The sequence below is a fragment of the Oncorhynchus clarkii genome, chromosome 12 (genome assembly GCF_045791955.1).
Source record: "Oncorhynchus clarkii lewisi isolate Uvic-CL-2024 chromosome 12, UVic_Ocla_1.0, whole genome shotgun sequence".
In the NCBI taxonomy this organism is placed as follows: domain Eukaryota; kingdom Metazoa; phylum Chordata; class Actinopteri; order Salmoniformes; family Salmonidae; genus Oncorhynchus; species Oncorhynchus clarkii.
This window is the reverse complement of record NC_092158.1, coordinates 45,746,731-45,767,883: the sequence shown is the minus strand read 5'-3', so window position 1 is coordinate 45,767,883 and position 21,153 is coordinate 45,746,731. Positions and strand designations below refer to the sequence as shown.

General features: G+C 43.3%; 1 protein-coding gene across 1 annotated transcript in view; it reads right to left on the bottom strand.

The window, feature by feature from the left end:
* The window catches only part of LOC139423245 (F-BAR and double SH3 domains protein 2-like), a 50,855-nt gene extending 30,007 nt beyond the window's left edge, over positions 1-20,848 (bottom strand). The window contains exons 1-5 of the mRNA XM_071175051.1: positions 20,547-20,848; positions 13,948-14,045; positions 10,330-10,375; positions 672-748; positions 177-321 (exon numbers count right to left, since the gene is read on the bottom strand). Of these exons, the coding sequence (XP_071031152.1) occupies positions 177-321; positions 672-748; positions 10,330-10,375; positions 13,948-14,045; positions 20,547-20,567 (387 nt within the window). The 5' untranslated portion in view covers positions 20,568-20,848. The remainder of the gene's footprint in view (positions 1-176; positions 322-671; positions 749-10,329; positions 10,376-13,947; positions 14,046-20,546) is intronic.
* Positions 20,849-21,153: the final 305 nt, after the last annotated feature.

The window sequence follows — 21,153 nt, the reverse complement described above, 5'->3', positions numbered from 1 at the left end:
ATCCTGAAACTGCTTCAGTCATTTCAACTCATCAGCTGTATAAATGGAGACATGCGTCACATAATCTAAACCATGTGAGAGAGCAAGAGGGCGAGCGAGATTGAGGATAGAGTCGGGGTGGGGGGAGTCTAAACTATGGAAAGCTCAGCAGTTTTGTGGTGATTTGCGTTCCATACCTTCCTGAGCTGCTGCTCCTTCTGCAGCCTGGCAGTCTTGGCAGGGTCCGACACTTGGTTCCTGTAGTTCTCACAGGCCGTGATCCTGGTTTGGCTCACATGCACTATGCCCTCCAGGTATGCCTTCCACAATGTGTACATGTTCCTGTGACAACAGACACACAATAGGCAGTGTGAATACTGGTAATATCCCTGATATTTTTTTATGTTCATGGTTGTGACGACACAATACAACAACTGTTGGTTCAGCCAGTTAATCTTTTGCACAATAACCTTTATTTAAAAGGCAATGACAATTCGGACATGAGATGACCTGGACTAAAATCAGCACAAAATATCAAAGAGTCTAGCAAAAAATGCCAAATAACAATATGTAGCTTTCAATAATACACACTGATACTGGTAGTACTATTACGGAAGAACACTTGAGAAAATTAGAGACATTTCTGACGCTGCTGATACAATAATGGTTCACTCTTTGGCTAGAGGTCTTACCCGTGGTCTGTTGGCTCATCTGATAGGCTGTCCGGCCATTCTCTCTTCAGGTACTGATTGGCAAGCTTGTGTAGAGCCTGGGAGGGAGGAAGAGGATTGATGACCTTTAATCTCTGAACTCCAGACCCACTTACTGTGCCCCACTTCCTGATCTTACAGTTGAAGTCGGAAGTTTACATACACCTTAGCCAAATACATTTAAACTCAGTTTTCACAATTCCTGACATTTAATCCTAGTAAAGATTCCCTGTCTTAGGTCAGTTAGGATCACCACTTTATTTTAAGCATGTGAAATGTCAGAATAATAGTAGAGAGAATGATTTATTATTTCAGCTTCTATTTCTTTGATCACATTCCCAGTGGGTCAGAAGTTTACATACACTCAATTAATATTTGGTAGCATTACCTTTCAATTGTTTAACTTGGGTCAAACGTTTCAGGTAGCCTTCCACAAGCTTCCCACAATAAGTTGGGTGAATATTGGCCCATTCCTCCTGACAAAGCTGGTGTAAATGAGTCAGGTATGCAGGCACATGCTTTTTCAGTTTTGCCCACAAATTTTCTATGGGATTGAGGTCAGGGCTTTGTGATGGCCACTCCAATACCTTGACTTTGCTGTCCTTAAGCCATTTTGCCACAACTTTGGAAGTATGCTTGGGGTCATTGTCCATTTGGAAGACCCATTTGCGACCAAGATTTAACTTCCTGACTGATGTCTTGAGATGCTGCTTCAATATATCCACATCATTTTCCTCCCTCATGATGCCATCTATTTTGTGAAGTGGACCAGTCCCTCCTGCAGCAAAGCACCCCCACAACATGATGCTGCCACCCCCGTGCTTCACGGTTGGGATGGTCTTCTTTGGCGTGCAAGCTTCCCCCTTTTCCTCCAAACATAACAATGGTCACTATGGCCAAACAGTTCTATTTTTGTTTCATCAGACATTTCTCCAAAAAGTATGATCTTTGTCCCCATGTGCAGTTGAAAACCGTAGTCTGATTTTTTTATGGCTGTTTAGGAGCAGTGGCTTCTTCCTTGCAGGGCGGCATTTCAGGTTATGTCGATAAAGGACTCGTTTTACTGTGGATATAGATACTTTTGTACCTGTTTCCTCCAGCATTTTCACAAGGTCCTTTGCTGTTGTTCTGGAATTGAGTTGCACATTTTGCACCAAAGTACGTTCATCTCTAGGAGACAGAACGCATCTCCTTCCTGAGTGTTAGGATGGCTGCGTGGTTCCATGGTATTTATACTTGCGTACTATTGTGCGTACTATTGTTTGAAAGGATAAACGTGGTACCTTAAGGCATTTGGAAATTGCTGAAATCTGATGTCTTGGCTGATTTCATTTGATTTTCCAATGATGTCAAGTAAAGAGGCACTGAGTTTGAAGGTAGGCCTTGAAATACATCCACAGGTACACCTCCAATTAACTCAAATGATGTCAATTAGCCTATCAGAGGATTCTAAAGCCATGACATTTTCTAGAATTTTCCAAGCTGTTTAAAGGCACAGTCAACTTAGTGTATGTAAACTTCTGACCCACTGGAATTGTGATACAGTGAATTATAAGTGAAATAATCTGTTTGAAACAATTGTTGGAAAAATGACTTGTGTCATGCACAAAGTAGATGTCCTAACTGACTTGCCAAAACTATAGTTTGTTAACAATTAATTTGTGGAGTGGTTGAAAAACAAGTTTTAATGACTCCAACCTAAGTATGTAAACTTCTGACTTCAACTGTACATACTGAAATGCTCGATTTCGCTTTCCATTACAAAATGTTTTGCTACGGTATGCCCTAATGAACACGACACTAAACCGTAATCTGTGTATAGAGCCCTACGAGCCCTGGTCAAAGTAGTGCAGCACAATATAGGGAAGAGATTGCCATTTCAGAAACAGCCATGGACTCATTCACCTGTACTATGTAGAGCTTTCTGGTTTTCTGTTCTACCTGATAATGAATTATACACACACACACACACACCTCTTGTCCCAGTTTGAAATCAGTCCCTGATTAGAGATGAACAATGAAAAAATGCAGTGCAACTGGCTTCGAGGTCCAGAGTTGAGTTAAACCAGAGCAGCACCCCCGGAAATACCGTGGGACGGCAGTAAGGTTGAGCTTTGAGGAACTGAAATAGCGTTGCAGAGAAAACAAAGAACATACATGTTTACATTTATTTATTTCTGGACTTTAGCATGCAATAGTGATGGGGGGGGGGGGGGGGGCCGCTACAGTTGACAATATATTGTATCGTTTTGACAATATCGCAATATTATTTTCACACTAGTTGGCTGTACCGGCACCAAAACTCCAGTATTTTCCATTCATAGCTTGTTCTCCATCTTGTTAAATAGGGAGCCAATTTGTTTCTAGCACTTTTATTTCCATGACTGATCAAAACTCATTTTCTCATGGCTCTCTCGTCCCTCTGCAACAGACATATGGTCAGCAATATGTTTGGAACATCAAATCGCAATAAAATCACAGTATCGAATCGCGAGAGAGAATTGCAATAGATATTGTAGCGGTGTAACAGTGTTGCTTCAGTCTCTCTCCTCGCCACTACCTGGGCTCGAACCAGGGACCCTCTGCACACAACAATTGACACCCTCGAAGCATCGTTACCTATCACTCCACAAAAGTTGTTTCCCTTGCAGAGCAAGGTCTCAGAGCAAGTGATGTCACCGGTTGAAACGCTATTAGCGCGCAGCCCGCTAACTAGTATCATGATAATATCGTATCGTAAGGTCTCTCAGAAATTCCCAGCCCTAGTATGCGAGGGGGCATTTGTTCGCAAAAACGTGCACACGCACGCACGCACGCAGGGCCATACAGAGCACATTCTCAGCTGAACAGAAAGACAGGTGATCTAAATTGGGACTTAAAGTTCATGCAGGGCGGTCAGATCCATCTAGCCAACTCCTATGGTCATTGCCATACCAGAACTATTTGAGTTGGCTATACAGCACCAACAGATGGGACCAGGCTAAAGTCAATCCACAAGGGACACACTTTAGGCCCAGTCTCTAAACCCTTTGGTCTCTCTGGGTTCTGGTGTCAAAGCCCCAAACGGCAGAATCTACCACCACAAACCCAGCCATTGTGGGAGTCACAGAGAGTGCAGCCAGCATGGTGTGAGGGAAGAGGGGATGGCAGGATGGGGTAAGAACAAGGGACAGAGTGTCATTTCATCACTTACTGTGATTTGAATATCAAATCGGGTCATGGCAGCATGCAGGTGTTAAGAGATGAAAAAGAGAGGGTTAGTGAAGAAGAGCCAGAAGGAGGAGGGGTAGGCTAAAGGAAAAGAAGAGTTTCAGAGTCCACTGTGACCCACTTTGATTTAACAGTCTAACCTCTAGTCTCTAATTTGGCGCCAAAAAACAGAGGATGCCATTTAACCTGCACAGGCCCAATAAAGACATCTGCTGCTTGTACCAAGGTCCTGTTCATTACGGCAAACGTTTTGAAACATTTTGCAATGGAAAATTAATTAGTATTCTGTTTGTCTCTTTTCTTCCATTTTATGCCAAAGGCACACAACCTAATAGTTCAGAGACCAAAGTAGAAAGCCGAGTGAGAAGAATACTGTTGTATTATCACAACTGTCTGTCATTGAAACATATTGGGAAAGTCATATTGATTGCATGTACCGTCAATCCTCATTGATGAACAACTATACAGTGTGTGCTCTTGGTGTAAGGGAAAGGTGCCCTTAGACGCTGATTTTGAGTCCGTTTTTCATTCTCCCGACTAATGGTCAAAGGAACAATCTGCCGTTCAAACAATAAAGTGGTCACACCCCACCACTGATTTGGTAAACAGCTGATGGTGCCACTCAAATTCATGGGCAGAGTTATGGATGCAAGGACTGACTATCTGTGAGATCTAATTTATATAAGCCTTGTTATGAGCCTATAGTTAAAAAATAAAAATTAAATACAATGTTTTTACAATTACAATGTTTACAAACATTGGAGTAAACAAGCGCATGAGGCATTTCTAAGTTATCTCCCTCAACAAATCAATGGGTAGTGCCGAAGTCTGGTGATAGCGGACCACAAATGCCCCCTGGCGACGAGGGTTCGAGACCCATCTTGGCCACCTTCTGTCTATGCCCTCATCTCTACATTTCCCGCTGTACTGTGAAAAAAATATATATAATCCTTCAAAATATGTTTTACAAAATAATCAAATGGGTATTAACAATATAAAAGTAAAAACAATTATGTAGCAATCACAGAGTGCCACTTTAAGGTTAGGATTGGGTGAGGGGAAGCTGATCCTAGGGGAAACTTCTCACCACCAGAGATTTTTATATAACTAACCCAAGATATACCACAGCCTGTCAATTCCAATGGGAGCAAATGAATCATAGAGCAGGCAAGCAGATCCCAAGCACGTGCTAGCGGGATGCTATTGGCGCGTTCTAGCATGTATTGGCATATTTCAGTTATGGAACGCCTACTCTGAAGTGTGCATATGCAATAACTACATTCGCTCTTGCGTGCCTAAACAACAACATTTTTGAAAACTTTGGCAAAGGGTAAAGTCTACAAAACTTAGTGCACTCGGTTCTTAACAGATTTTAGTTTTGGGGAAAAACTGAATTGAGATTAAATGTTTTGGCAATGACAGAAATCCATCTCCTCCCACTGGGCTTCCTCTCATCATCATATTTGGTGGAAATGCCAACCGGATTCCCCTGAGCAAGGCAGTTAACCCACTGTTCCCCATGCGCCGAAGACGTGGATGTCACGTCATCATCAGTGATCAGGCCTACCACCAATGCGTCATCGGCAAACTTAATGATGGTGTTGGAGTCGTGCAAAGCCACGCAGTCGTGGGTGAACAGGGAGTGCAGAAGGGGACTAAGCATGGCACCCCAGAGGGGTCCCCATGCTGAGGGTCAGCGTGGTGGATGTGTTGTTGTCTCTACTCACCACCTTGGGGCATCCCGACAGGAAGTCCAGCATCCAGTTGCTGAGGGAGATGTTCAGTACCAGGGTCCTTAGCTTAGCGATGAGCTTGGGGGGCACTATTATGTAAGCTTGGGGAGCACTGAGCTGTAATTAATGAACAGCATTCTCACGTAGATGTTCCTTTTGTCCAAGCTGGAAAAGGCAGTGTTGAATGCAATAGAGATAGCATCATCTGTGGATCTGTTGGGGCGGTATGCAAATTGGACTGGGTCCAGGGTGTCTGGGATGATGGTGTTGATGTGAGCTATGACCAGCCTTTCAAAGCATTTCATGGCTACAGATGTGAGTGCTACGGGGCGACAGACATTTCGACAGGCTATCTTGGCCTTCTTGGGCACAGGGACTATGGTGGATTTCTTGAAACATGTGGCTGCACTTCACAAAGCGGTTTCATAACTAACGCTATCTGCCCAGTTTCTCTGAACTCACTGTTTGCGACCTGAAGCAGGGTCATATTCACTAAGCAACAAAGGGAAGAAAACAGACTGAAACAGGGATGGACTACCTGGGATTTTTTCATTAGCGCACATCATTGCGAAACATTTTGCAATGAAAAATGAGTTTAGAAAACTAAGTAGGTCCCTCCCAGTTCTGTTCGCTATAATTTGGTTCCTAGTAAGTACACACACACACACACACACACAGTGACAGGATATCAACAGCAGGGCTGCGTGATGACCTTCAACCTCTACTGGGATGCCAGCACATTGCTGTGATGTCCTGAGTGTCTTGGTAAGAGAGAGAGACATATACAGAGAGACAGAGCGAAGACAGCTAATGTCTGCAAGAGTAGCCTAAGTATATATTCTTTCAATAAGTTTTGTTGGTATAGTCTGGCTAAGTCAATTCTAGTTAAGTGCTGCCCTTCTACATTTAGTAGCCTGTTTAATCATTGATTTGAACAACTGAATGCTAAGTACTTGTGGCTGCGAAGTGTTGGGAACATTGACTGGTTTCAGATCAATTTGTGATAGCTTTCTGATAATTGGCAGATGAGTGTTAGAGGGGGTATTTTTCATCTCCTCTGCTAGGCAATCATCAAATAGTTATAGTACTTCAGTTGCCCCTATTTTTTCAGCGGTGGCGTTGTCACCCAAAACAAAGACGTTCTGCAGAGTTATTCGAGGAAGGAAAGAGCCAAAGGCTTCACGGCACTCTCTCACTTCAGTATCTTATGTAGTTATTTTCAGATTCTCATTTTTCTCTTTTGGAACTTTGTCAAGTATGTGTGTAATTTCTATCCCTGTTCACTCCTCTCAGTATGTTTTACAGATGCTCCCCACCCAGTGGATGCAACCCTTCTAATCTAGTGTACCCTGTGAGCACAACCCATAATTTCCAGACGATGGCTCACCATCGTGATCGTGGCAATGTCAACCTCCTGGCGCCGACTCATTTCTTTCCACCTCTATTTCCTCTCCTTGCCTTTTTGAACTCACCCTGACCTCCCAGTCGCCTCCCACTCATAATGCAGGGAATATTCTTGACTTCATCTTTACTAGGGGCTGTTCGATGACTGATCTCACGGCAACCCCAATCCAGGTCTCTGATCCCTACTTTGTTTTTTTTCCCTCTCCCCCTCTCCTCCAACCTTACCCACTCAGCCCCTACCCAGATGGTCATGGCGTCGCAAACTTCGCTCTGTCTCTCCTCCTACCACCCCTCTTCTATCCCATAATCTCTTCCTTCCGCTAAATCGTTCTCCCACCTGCCTCCTGTCTCTGCCTCCTCGACCCTCCCTTTCCGCCTCTGACTCCCACTGTCCCCTTTCCTCCTAGGCGGCTCAACCCTCCCCTCCTGCTCTGTGGCTGAGTGACTCACTGAGTCGTCACAGAACAGGGCAGCAGGCAGCTGAATGACAATTTGGGAAAACAAAACTCCACAAGGACCTAGCATCCCTCCTCTCTACCTTCTCTTCTGTATCCACTTCTAAAGGTGCTTCCTATCACTCTAAATTCCAAGCCTCTGCCTCCAATCCCCATAAACTCTTTTCCACCTTCTCCCTCATTAATTCTCCACCACTTCCCCCCTCCGCAGACGGCTTTGTCAACCACTTTGAAAAAAAGGTTGACAACATCCACTCCTCATTCACTCAGTCTACTGAGTCCAATGGTCCTACTCACCCAGAACTACCCTACGCCTTGACCTCTTTCTCCCCTCTCTCTCCAGATGAAATATTACAACTAGTGATGTCCAGCCACCCGACAACCTGCCCACTGGACCCCATCCCTCTTCCATACTATATCTGGAGATCTACTCCCATTTCTCACCAACTCATCCCTGATTACTAGCTGTGTTCCCTCTGACTTCAAGATTGCCAGCCGCTCCCCATCACAAGAAACCAACACTCGACCCATCTCATGTAAAAAACTACAGACCAGTTTCCCTTCCTTCTTTACTTTCCAAAACATTTGAATGTGCCGTCTCTCTCGTTATCTCTCATTATCCCGCTCAGAGCGATCTTCTAGATCATAACCAGTCAGGCTTCAATACGGGTCACTCAATGGAGAATGCTCAGCCAAAGTAGACTCTCTCTCCTCTGTTCTCATCGTCCTGGATCTATCCACTGCCATCGACAGTGTGAACCATCAGATCCACCCCTCTACCCTCTCAGGGCTGGGCGTCTCAGGCTCTGCACACTCCTGGATTGCATCCTGACTGGCAAGACGCTCCTACCAGGTGGCGCGTAGAGAATCCTTGTCTGTACCACATGCCCCTACTACTGGTCTCCCCCAAGGCTCGGTTCTAGGCCCTCTTTTCTCTATACACCACGTCACTCGGCTCCGTCATATCCGCTTATGGTCTCTCCTATCATTGCTATGTGGATGACACTTAACTACTTTTCTCATTCCCCCCTTCTGACACCTAGGTGGTGACCCACATCTCTGCGTGCCTAGCAGATATCTCTGCTTGGATGTCAAGCTCAACCTCGGCAAGACGGAGCTGCTCTTCCTGCCCGCTCCTCTTCCGGCCTGCCCGCTCCATGACCTCTCCATCACGGTCAACAATTCCACTGGGTCCCTCTCCCAGAGTGCAAAGAACCTTGGCGTGATCCTGGACAACACACTGTCGTTCTGTTAAAACATAAAAGCAGTGATTCACTCCTGCAGATTGATGTTCTACAATATCAGTAGAGTACAACGTTTCCTCACACATAAAGCTGCGCAGGTTCTATTCCAGGCACTTGTTATATGGGCTCCCCGCTTGTGCCATCAAACCCCCGCTACTTATTCAGAATGCCGCAGCCTGTCTGGTGTTCAACCTTCCCAAGCACTCCCATGCTGCTCCGTATACTCTACTGGCTCCAGCTGAAGCTCGCATTGACTACAAGACCATGGTGCTTGCCTAAAGAACAGCAAGGGGAACTGCTCCTCCCTACCTTCAGGCTATTCTCAAAATCTACATCCAAACCTGAGTACTCCGTTCTGCCACCTCTGGTCTCTTTGCCACCCCACCCCTATGGGAGGTCAGCTCCCGCTCAGCCCTGTCAAAGCTCTTCTGTCCTAGCACCCCAATGATGGAACCAGCTTACTCCTGATGCTAGGACAGCAGAGTCCCGGGCACATCTTCCCAAAAACATCTGAAATCCTACCTCTTCAAAGAGTATCTTAAATAATACATCTCTTAATGTGTGTGCATCTATAGCAGCTCACAGGATTGGTTTTAGGGCAGATAGAGACAGGCGGCACAACACAGCTACTAGCACAACAACGCTATTCATGAATAGATAATGTGGTGATGGGAATTGTTCAGTGCCCTTCTTCAGCAGGCTCACAGTGTGTGCACGAAATACTTGGTTTTCTTGTGTGGCACCCTGAATCTTTAGCCGACTAGATAGTGTTGGTTGGAGAGTGGGTGTGAGAAAGTGTCTTGGAGGCACTCTGTCTTGGAGGTGACTCTTGATATATAGAAGACTGTAGTACATATAAATGGCATGTGAGAAAGGATATGAATGAAATCCTTGAAATACACCCCCCCACAAAAGTGTCTGGGTAGTGCCTGGTTGGGGTTACTCCCAAGCCAGAACCCTCTTTTAATCACAGTAATGGTTCACATTCAACACGGGGATGCAACGCCAGAATAGACCAAAGCAGGAGCATAGGGGGGTTTTGAAACAGTACATTTATATTCACAGGAAGCTGTGGCCAAAACAACTCCACAACAAGGAAGTGGGCCACACGAAAACGCCACAACTGAGACAGAAGACTTTAGAGCTGACACACATCGCATCGAATGAGGATCTTGTGGTCGTCTGATTTAGGGACCACCCACTGTACCGTATGACTAGCAACATTTTCACGAGATTCTACATGTGAAGTAGGTGCGCACTCAGTTCGCAAATTACGTTCGGGAGGTGCTAAGTACGCTCAGCCAGCAAATGTGTCTGAGCCCTTAGAGTGGTACTCTCAGATAGAGGAGTAATCCATCAGACCACAACTGAGCCCTGATCCTCCCAACGACACCAACCGTAACTATACCCAAACCTCGTATGGTGGCGCAGCTGGTCGCTTTGTGTGTCATTATTGGAAGATTCTTTTTTTGGCAACACAAATAAGACGACAGCAATGCCACAATATAATGTCATTCAAATGCAGAAATGAACACGCCTCCAGAGTGATAGAGAGAGCGAACTAAGGATGGAGAGAGAGAGAGAGAAGACTCACCTGGGCATAGTCCCTCTCTACAGCGGCTTTCTTCTGACTGAATGTCCTACAAGGAACGAAGGTAGAACAGAATTATATACACCATATAATAATTAACTGGGAAAAGAGACTGAATGGACACTACAAGACTATATGTGTTAAGCAATGCATGGTACATTTAGATTTAAAAGCCAATGACATGCTAGGCATCATAACTACATGACCAAGAGTATGGGGACACCTACTCGCCGAACATCTCATTTCAAAATCATGGGCATTAATATGGAGTTCGTTCCCCCTTTGCTGCTATAACAGCCTCCACTCTTCTGGGAAGGCATTCCACTAAATGTGGGAACATTGCTGTGGGGACTTGCTTCCATTCAGCCACAAGAACATTAGTGAGGTTGAGCACTGATGTTGGGCGATTAGGTCTGGCTCTCAGTTGGCGTTCCAATTAATCCCAAAGGTGTTCGATGGCGTAGAGGTCAGGGCTCTGTACAGGCCAGTCAAGTTATTCCACACTGATCTTGACAAACCATTTCTGTACGGACCTCGCTTTGTGCACGGGGGCAGTGTCATGCTGAGTCAGGAATGGGCCTTCCCCAAACTGTTGGCACAAAGTGGGCTTCCGGGTGGCGCAGTTGTCTAAGACACTGCATCTCAGTAATAAAGGTGTCACTACAGACACCCTTGTTCGAATCCAGGATGTATCCGGCCATGATTGAGAGTCCCATAGGGCGGCGCACAATTGGCCCAGCGTCGTCCGGGTTTGGCCGGTGTAGGCTGTCATTGTAAATAATAATTTGTTCTTAACGGACTTGCCTAGTTAAATAAAAAATAAAGCACAGAATTGTCTAGAATGTTATTGGCTACTCTAGCGTTACTGGAACTAAGTGGCCTAATCATGAAAAACAACCATCCACCAAACTTTACAGTTGGCACTATGCATTGGGGCAGGTAGCGTACTCCTGGCATCTGCCAAACCCAGATTCGTCTGTTGGAGTCCAATGGCGGTAAGCTTTACACCACTCCATTACACATGGTGATCTTAGGCTTGTGTGCGGCTGCTTGGCAATGGAAACCCATTTCATGATGCTCCTGACGAACAGTTCTTGTGCTGATGTTGCTTCAAGAGGCAGTTTGATACTCGGTAATAAGTGTTGCAACCGAGGACAGATGATTTTTACACGCTTCAGCCCTTGGTGGTCCCGTTCTGTGAGCTTGAGTGGCCTACCACTTTGCGGCTGAGCCGTTGTTGCTCCTAGGCGTTTCCACTTCACAATAACAGCACTTACAGTTGACAGGGGCATCTCTACCAGGTCAGAAATTTTATGAACTGACTTGTTGGAAATGTGGCATCCTGTGACGGTGCCAAGTCGAAAGTCACTGAGCTCTTCAGCATGGCCAAGGAGATTGCATGGATGTGTGCTCAATTTTATACACCTGTCAGCAATGGGTGGCTAAAATAGCCAAATCCATTAATTTGAAGGGGTGTCCACATACTTTTGTATATATAGTGTATCAATCCGATATCTAATGAATGTGATGGCTTGTTATTAAATTGTGACAAATCGTTTGATTGATCAAAATAGTAGAGTGGTGCATATAACTATGCAGTGTAGACGTGCTGTAATATTTTTACTATTTTATTTTTCTATTTCACTGCTTATCAAGGTCATATTCATTAGGGCATGCAACAAAAAACACTTACAACAGAAAACAAAGATTCAAATGCATTATTGGTTAAAATATTCCCTCCCTGTTTCAGTCTGTTTTCTTCCATTTGATGTCTAATGAATAATCCCCAGGGTCCCAGTTGTGTTATTGTCTTTACAGTTCCAGGAGTGAGCAGAGTATGGCACAGCTTGTTCTCTCTCACAGTTGGAGAACCACAGCGTCTACTGAGCTATGTCCTTCCCTCCACTCTCACAACAAAAATAATCCGAATTCTTTCAGTAACTGTACTTATTTTTCCTCCCGTTCCAGGGCCACTAGTCCCTCCTTTCTCCCGGCCTCTCTCCCTATTCCAGGCTCTGTTCTATGCAACTGAATCCAGGACTTCCTGACAGGCAAACCCCAGGTGGTGAGGATAGACAACAACACCTCTGCCACACTGACCTACAACACAGGGGCCCCCCAGGGGTGCGTGCTCAGCCCCCTCTTGTACACCCACGACTGTGTGGCCATGCACGACTCCAACACCATCATTAAGTTTGCCAACAACATGAACGTGGTGGGCCTTATCCCCGACGGCAACGGGAGCCTAGAGGAAGGTGGTTAGAGCCCTGGTAGAGTGGTGCCAGGAAAAGCCTCTCCCTCAATGCCAGCAAAACCAAGGAGCTGATCGTGAACTTCAGGAAACAGCGGATGCAGTGGACGGGGCTGCAGTGGAGAGGGTCAAAAGCATCAAGTTCCTCAACGTGCACACCAGAGGACCTAAAATGGTCCAATCACACCACCACCGTTACAGTGTCTCTTCAACCTCAGGTTACTGAAGAAATGTTGCATGGGCCCTCGGGTCCTCAAGAAGTTCTATAACAACTGAGAGCATCTTGACCGGCTGGATCACCGCCTGGTACAGCAACTGCACTTCCCTCATCTGGAAGGCTCTACAAAAGGTGGTGCATCACTGGGGGCTTCCTGCGTGTTCCCTACCCTACAGCCTCCTTGATTAGAGGACGAGAGCCTCTGAGTTCTAGGGCCACAGTCAGACACCCTTGCTCGTGAGTCTTCTTTTCTAGCACACGTTCACTGGGCATTTTATAGTAAATTACAGTGCGTTAATATTTGTCTGAGTGCTCCAGTATACAGCAAAGCCAAACTGACACAACAGATCCTTTCCCTCTGCATGGGTCGTGTTCATTAGAGAACATTGATTTAAAATTCTGTGCAATGGAAAACGAAAATGAATTTCTTATTGGAGTCCAGGCAGTCCCTCCTTGTTTCAGTATGTTTGGTACCTAATGAACACATCCCTGCCTCCCTATACTATATCACTGCCTGTCCCTATCAATCTCCCTGTGACATGTTTTTTATTTTATTCTGGTAACTTAATCGAAATCCCATTTGCAGGATTCCTGATTATTACATCCTGATCCCAGGAATCTTTGGGAATGATGCCACTCTTATTTTAACACTGAAAGGTATTTTTATCCAACTTCGATTTTCCTCCAAGAGTGACTGGCTGAACATTTCGGGCTTGTTCGATCTCTAGGTATTTTTCTTCTCTTTTTGTTATCCTCTCTTCCCCCCCCCCCCCCAACAAACTACTTATGGCAGCCAGAACATCTGGAGTGGAGGCCCTCCTTGCTTTTCACTTCCAGCTGTTTAGTGTGGGCGGTGCCACCTCACCCAAGCCAAAGAAAAGAAAGCGAAACCCAAGACTACCGTTACATTCCAAATAAACCCTTAGCCTCCCTGCCAGGGTACTTCATATCATAGACATGTACAAAGATCAGATTGGTATTAGTGGCTATCCCCCCCCCCCCAATGAATTGTCATTGATTATATCTATCCAAGCCTTTCACAACTACGCAAGTGCCTAGGTAGTAGGGGTTGATTTGGAACTGGGGATAGAGACGCAGCCTCAATTGCCATGCACCGGCTCCCTCCACCACCCAACTTCCACCCTCCCCTTACTTCAGGTCCTCTAGTAGGTCACACTCTGTCTGGTGTTTGATGTGTAGTCTGCTCATCTGCTCAGCATGAGTATGCTTTAGCTCCTGTGTAACCTTGACCTGAGGGAGAAAAGAAATGTCAGAAGAAATGGACTAGACAACCAAATCCATCTTTTGGTGAAGAAAGCCGTAAACTCCTAAAAAGTGCACTGAATGTCATAAAAGCACAAATACATTATTTTTAACAGTCTCTGTATATCTGCATGTTTCCGGTTGACGCATTAACAGGGGCAAGTCGTTGAATTGATCAGGGTCATGTTCATTAGGGCACACTGTAGCAAAAACAATTGCAACAGAAAACTTAGCATAACATTTTTAAAATGAAGCCGCTTGCGAGAATGCCAAGAGCATGCAAAGTTGTCATCAAGGCAAAGGGTGCCTGCTTTGAAGAATCTCAATATAAAATATATTTTGATTTGTTTAACAATTTTTTGGTTACTACATGATTTCATGTGTTATTTCTCGAGGTGGACCAATTAAAATTAGGGCTGATTTCAAGTTTTCATAACAAATCGGTAATCGGCCTTTTTGGACACCGATTATGGCCGATCACATTGCATTCCACAAGGAAACTGCGTGGCAGGCTGACCACCTGTTACGCGAGTGCAGCAAGGAGCCAAGGTAAGTTGCTAGCTAGCATTAAACTTATCTTATAAAAAACAACCTTCACATAATCACTAGCTAAGCTAGTAATGTCATCAACTATGTGTAGTTAACTAGCTTGTCCTGCGTTGCATATAATCAAGGTGGTGCCTGTTAATTTATCATCGAATCACAGCCTACTTTGTCAAACGGGTGATGATTTAACAAGCACATTTGCAAAAAAAAGCACTGTAGTTGCACCAATGTACCCAACCATAAACATCAATGCCTTACTTAAAATCAATATACAAGTATATATTTTTAAACCTGCATATTTAGTTAAAAGAAATTCATGTTAGCAGGCAATATCAACTAGGGAAATTGTGTCACTTGTCTTGCGTTCAGTGCAAACAGAGTCAGGGTGTATGCAACAGTTTGGGCCGCCTGGCTCGTTGCGAACTAATTTGCCAGAATTTTACATAATTATGACATAACATTGAAGGTTGTGCAATGTAACCGCAATATTTAGACTTAGGGTTGCCACCCGTTTGATAAAATACGTAACGGTTCCATATTTCACTGAAAGAGTAAACGTTTTGTTTTTTAAATTATGGTTTCCGGATTTGACCATATTAATGTCCAAAGGCTCATATTTCTGTGTTTACTATATTATAATTAAGTCTATGATTTGAAATATCAGTCTGACTGAGCGGTGGTAGGCAGCAGCAGGCTCGTAAGCATTCATTCAAACTTTACTGCGTTTGCCAGCCGCTCTTAGCAATGCTTGATCACAGCGCTGTTTATGACTTCAAGCCCATCAACTCCTGAAATTAGGCTGGCAATACTAAAGTGCCTATTAGAACATCCAATAGTCAAAGGTATATGAAATACAAAATGGTATAGAGAGAAATAGTCGACGCATCATAATTCCTATAATAACTGCAACATAATATTTATTTACAGGGAATATTGAACCACCAGATTTCATATGTTCTGAGCAAGGAACTTAAATGTTAGCTTTTGTACATGGCACATATTGCACTTTTACTTTCTTCTCCAACACTTTTTGCATTTTTGCATTATTTTAACCAAATTGAACATGTTTCATTATTTACTTGAGACTAAATAGATTTTATGTATTATATTAAGTTATAAAAGCGTTAATTGTTCATTCAGTATTGTTGTAATTGTCATTTTTTCAAATATATATAAATATAAAACCCGGCTGATTAATCTGTATCATCTTTTTTTGGTCCTCCAATAAATCGGTCGACCTCTAGTTATTTCATAGTTTTGATGTCTTCACTATTATTCGACAATGTAGAAAAAAAGTAAAGCTAAAGAAAAACACTTAAATGAGAAGGTTTCCAAACTTTTGTCGGGTACTGTATTTATGTGTGTACACACACACACACACACACACACACACACACACACACACACACACACACACACACACACACACACACACACACACACACACACACACACACACACACACACACACACACACACACACACACACACACACACACACACACACACACACACACACACACACACGTTCAGTTTGGGGTCACTTAGAAATGTCCTTTTTTAAAGAAAAGCTCATTTTTTGTCCATTAAAATAACATCAAATTGATCAGAGTAGACATTGTTAATGTGTAGACATTGTTAATGTTGTAAATGATTATTGTAGCTGGAAACGGCAGATTTTTCAATGGAATACCTACATAGGCATTCAGAGGCCCATTATCAGCAACCATCACTCCTGTGTTCCAATGGCATGTTGTGTTAGCTAATCCAAGTTTCATTTTAAGAAGCTAATTAATCATTAGAAAACCCTTTGGCAATTATGTTAGCATAGCTGAAAACTGTTGGTCTGATTAAAGAAGCAATAAAACTGGCGTTTAGACTAGTTGAGTATCTGGCGCATCAGCATTTTTGGGTTCGATTACAGGCTCAAAATGGCCAGAGACCTTTCTTCTGAAACTCGTCAGTCTATTCTTGTTCTGAGAAATGAAGGCTATTCCATGCGAGAAATTACCTAGAAACTGAAGATCTCGTAAAAGTACTACTCCCTTCACAGAACAGTGCAAACTGGCTCTAACCAGAATAGAAAAAGGAGTGGGAGGCCCCGGTGCACAACGGAGTAAGAGGACAACTACAGTGTCTAGTTTGAGAAACAGACGCCTCACAAGTCCTCAACTGGCAGCTTCATTAAATAGTACCCGCAAAACACCAGTCTCAACGTCAACAGTGAAGAGGTGACTCCGGGATGCTGACTGTTCTTTTGGCTACCGCATGGCAAACAGTACCGGAGCTCCCAGTCTAGGTCCAAAAGGCTCCTTAACAGCTTCTACCCTCAAGCCATAAGACTGCTGAACAGTTAATCAAATGGCTACCCAGACTATTTGCACACTACTGCTACTCGCTCTTTATTATCTATGCATAGTCACGTTACCCCTACCTACATGTACATACTACCTCAACTAACCTGTACCCCACATTGACTCAGCACCCTGTATATAGCCTCATTATTGTGTTACAATTTTTTTTTTAAACTTTTTTCAACTATTTTAATGTGTAAAAATGTTATCAACTCTTAAATGCATTATTGGTTAAGGGCTTGTAAGTTTTTCACAGTATCTGTTGTAATCGGTGACAAAATTTGATTTGGCAGATGCCAGGAGAACGCTATTTGCCCCAATGCATGGTGCCAACAGTATAGTTTGGTGGAGGAGGAATAATGGTCTGGGGCTGTTTTTCATGGTTCGGGCTAGGCCCCTTAGATCCAGTTTAGGGAAATCTTAACGCTACAGCATACAATCACATTCTAGACCAGTAGTCGCCAACCGGTCGATCACTATCGACTGGTCGATCTTCAAGGCATTCCTAGTCTATCACCAAATATTTCTGTAGAAATTATTTGACACTATTACAAAATGCGCTTCTGAGTAGCCAAGTAGATAGCCCTGCGTTTTATTATTATTAACAGCTCGTCATGTCGATTTTAATATTAAGGAATATTTAACTTTCTCTGGTCATAGGAACAACATGAATTTGTGCATGAGGCAGACGCGGTGTGACTTGAGTTTCACCATCAGGTGGAAGACGGTGTCCCCTCTCTGGTCAGTCTCACCGGTGGAAAGGAAGGATCAATGATCATCCAACTCGGAATTCCAAGTCGGAATCTTTCTAGAGCTCCGACGTTTCGACCTGAAGATCACTGACGTCGTGATTTGACCTTGTTGACCATCAGATGCAGGTACCATCAGTCAAGTAAAATAAAAAAGCTGATTTCAATTCATGCTCCACAGTGCCTCACAAGCGCTAAACCAACTAATCTATTTTGTTATCAAAGCTCGAGTTTTGAAATATAATATGGTCTGATTAACAATATTGGCAGGCCAATCATGTAGCCAATATGCTGTGATAATGTATTAGGCCTACTGCCCAAACATAATTTCTACAAAACTGTTTGTGTGAGGTTAATGTAAAAAATATATCTATATATATTTTTAAAAATCTGAGCAGTAGATCTCAGCTTGCTTTTTGACTGTGAAAGTGATCTTGACGCAGAAAATGTTGGTGACCACTGTTCTAGACGATTCTGGGCTTCCAACTTTGTGGCAACAGTTTGTGGAAGGCCATTTCCTGTTTCAGCATGACAATGTACACAAAGTGAGGTCCACACAGAAATGGTTTGTCGAGTGGTGTGGAAGAACTTGACTGGCCTGCACAGAGCCCGGACCTCAACCCCATTTAACAACTTTGGGATGAATTGGCACACCGACTGAGAGCCAGGCCTAATCGCCCAACATCACCCTATTTTACCTAGATATGATGTGTGTATGTATTGATATGTAGGCTGTGTGTGGCATTTTTAAATGTATGTAGTTCTGTCCTTGTCTATTAATGTTCTGTATTGTCATGTTCTGTGTGGACCCCAGGATGAGTAACTGCGGATTTCACAACAGCTTATTGGGATCCTAATAAAATACGAAATACCAGTGCGAAACCTCACTAATGCTCGTGGCTGAATGGAAGCAAGTCCCCACAGCAATGTTCCAACATATAGTGGAAAGCCTTCCCAGAAGAGTGGAGGCTGTTATAGCAGCAAAGGGGGAACCAACTCCATATTAATGCCCATAATTTTGAAATGAGATGTTCGACGAGCAGGTGTCCATATACTTTTGGTCATGTGGTGTATATTAAATTCAGATTTTCCTACTTCCCACAGCTTTGACCTTATGTTATTTTTAGTGCTATATTGAGTAGTGCAGTGTTGGGTTTGGAGCATGCAAGAAAGGAATGTCAATGTAATTGTGCACGTGACATTAAAAACTTGAAACTAATGGTTAGGTCGAACACTATTCAATGATCTCACACGAGCATTAGCTGTCTGACTAACACAGCCGATCATTAGGGGAAAATATACTGAGGCTAAAATAAAGCTATATTCAGACAACTACAAAAACAGGTCAAGTGGTTGATCTAATAGGCCACGGTGTTTCTATTTCAGGAAATGAATCATCTGTAGCGCTACCACTGACATCTGAATGGCTTTAGCCTATTCCTCAGCAATTAGTATGCTAAAGCTCCCCCGTTTGTGAGAGAAATGTAATCCGTAAACAATCATCAACATAACAATTGGCAAATGTACTGTAACAGTGATAATTCATACTTTACAAAAATAAACACAACATGCAATAATTTCTAAGACTTTACTGAGTTACAGTTCATAAGGAAATCATTTAATTGAAATAAATGAAGTAGGCCCTGATCTATGGATTTCACATGACTGGGCAAGGGCATAGGCCCACCCACTTGTAAGTCAGGCCCACCCAATCAGAATGTTTTTCCCCACAAACAAGCTTTATTACAGACGCAAATACTCCTCAGGGCCCCCTCAGACAATCTCACAGGTGAAGAAGGCAGATGCGGTGGTGAGGCCAGTTGGACATACAGCAAAATTCTCTAAAATGGATGTTGGAAGCGGCTTATGGTAGAGAAATGAACATTCAATTATCTGGCAACAGCTCTGGTGGACATTCCTGCAGTCAGCATGCCAATTGCATGCTCCCTCAACGTGAGACATCTGTGGCATTGTGTTGTGACTGCACATTTTAGAGTGGCCTTTTAATGTTCCAAGCACAAGATGCACCTGTGTAGTAATCATGCTGTTTAACCAGCTTCTTGATATGCCACACCTGTCAAGTGGATGAAATTCTAACAGGGATGTAAACAAATGTGTGCAAAAAATTAGAGAAATTAGCTTTTTTGTGAATATGAAACATTTCTGGGATATTTAATTTCAGCTCATGAAACCAACACTTGTTGCATTCATATTTTTGTCCAGTATAAAATCAAGTTATATTTCATTAACAACAACTCTTGACTCTAAATAATTTGATATAGTTGAACCTCGACTGTACGAATTCTAACAGAAGTACAATTTCTTATCCAAACAGCAACAGACTTCTGTGTAATGTTTTTGGAAGATGATATATAACAGGACTCCCATATGTTTGTTGATTTTTTAGTTACCTTTAATCTTTAGAGGTCTAAATTCTGCCATCCAGCACCGCGTTCGCTTGTAACAACTCTCCACTAAGACTGTTACAATGTATGTATGTATATATATTTGTATAGTTTAATCCAAGCAAAAGCTACAATTTGGAACCGTGAGAACATTCGTGTTTTTTATTGAATTGAGTACCATTTTACCCAGGACATTTCTTAGGCTATTTTGGAACATAATACAAATATTCAAGTTTAGAATATCTAAAACAACTCACTAACCAAAAGGTCGTGTTTGCGTTTGATAAGAACTGACGTTATAACACGTTGTGCCGACCTGGTGGTTGCATATCTTAAAATTGGACTACAACAAAGCGTGCATCTTTCAACAGTTAGGCTACATAAGCAACATTCGTCGAAACATTTGCAGAGAAAAGTAAAACCGGGCCAACTCACCTTTCTTGGCGGAGGCTGCATGTTAGAATTTTTACATGGATGTTTTCCCCCCTAACAAATATTGAAGTTAATCCGCAAAAAAACTTTCGATTGTATGTAAATTACAGAATGAGAACCACGCACTGGGTAAATTTAGTCTGGTTCAGGCGGCCATGACGACCCAACTCAACACACCGATGAAGTCCTGTTGAAAATCGACTGCCTCCGGGAACATAAAAGCGAAGTTTGCGATACAGCAGGGTTTCCGGTGGAGGAGAGATGGGGGATGGCGGCACACTGAGGAAGTACACGGGATTTTTCGTGGGGATTGCATTGCTTATTGTTGGGAATTTGTGATGTAGACTCACCGTGGCCATGTCCGCTACATAAACATGGGGATTCGTTGGAGATGAGGTGAATCATATCTGACCACTGCGTTGAAATCTATGCTGTGGCCCTCAGAAAAACACCTATTTTATAATTTCCCCTCAATTATCTCAGATTAATTTAGAGATTTATTCCTACAGATAAGTGACATGTCAAGGCAAAAGTATACAGATTCAACATGGTTGAGTAAAACAATTTCCAAGTTGTTTTGTACAGGCCTACTATTATGATTATAGGCTAT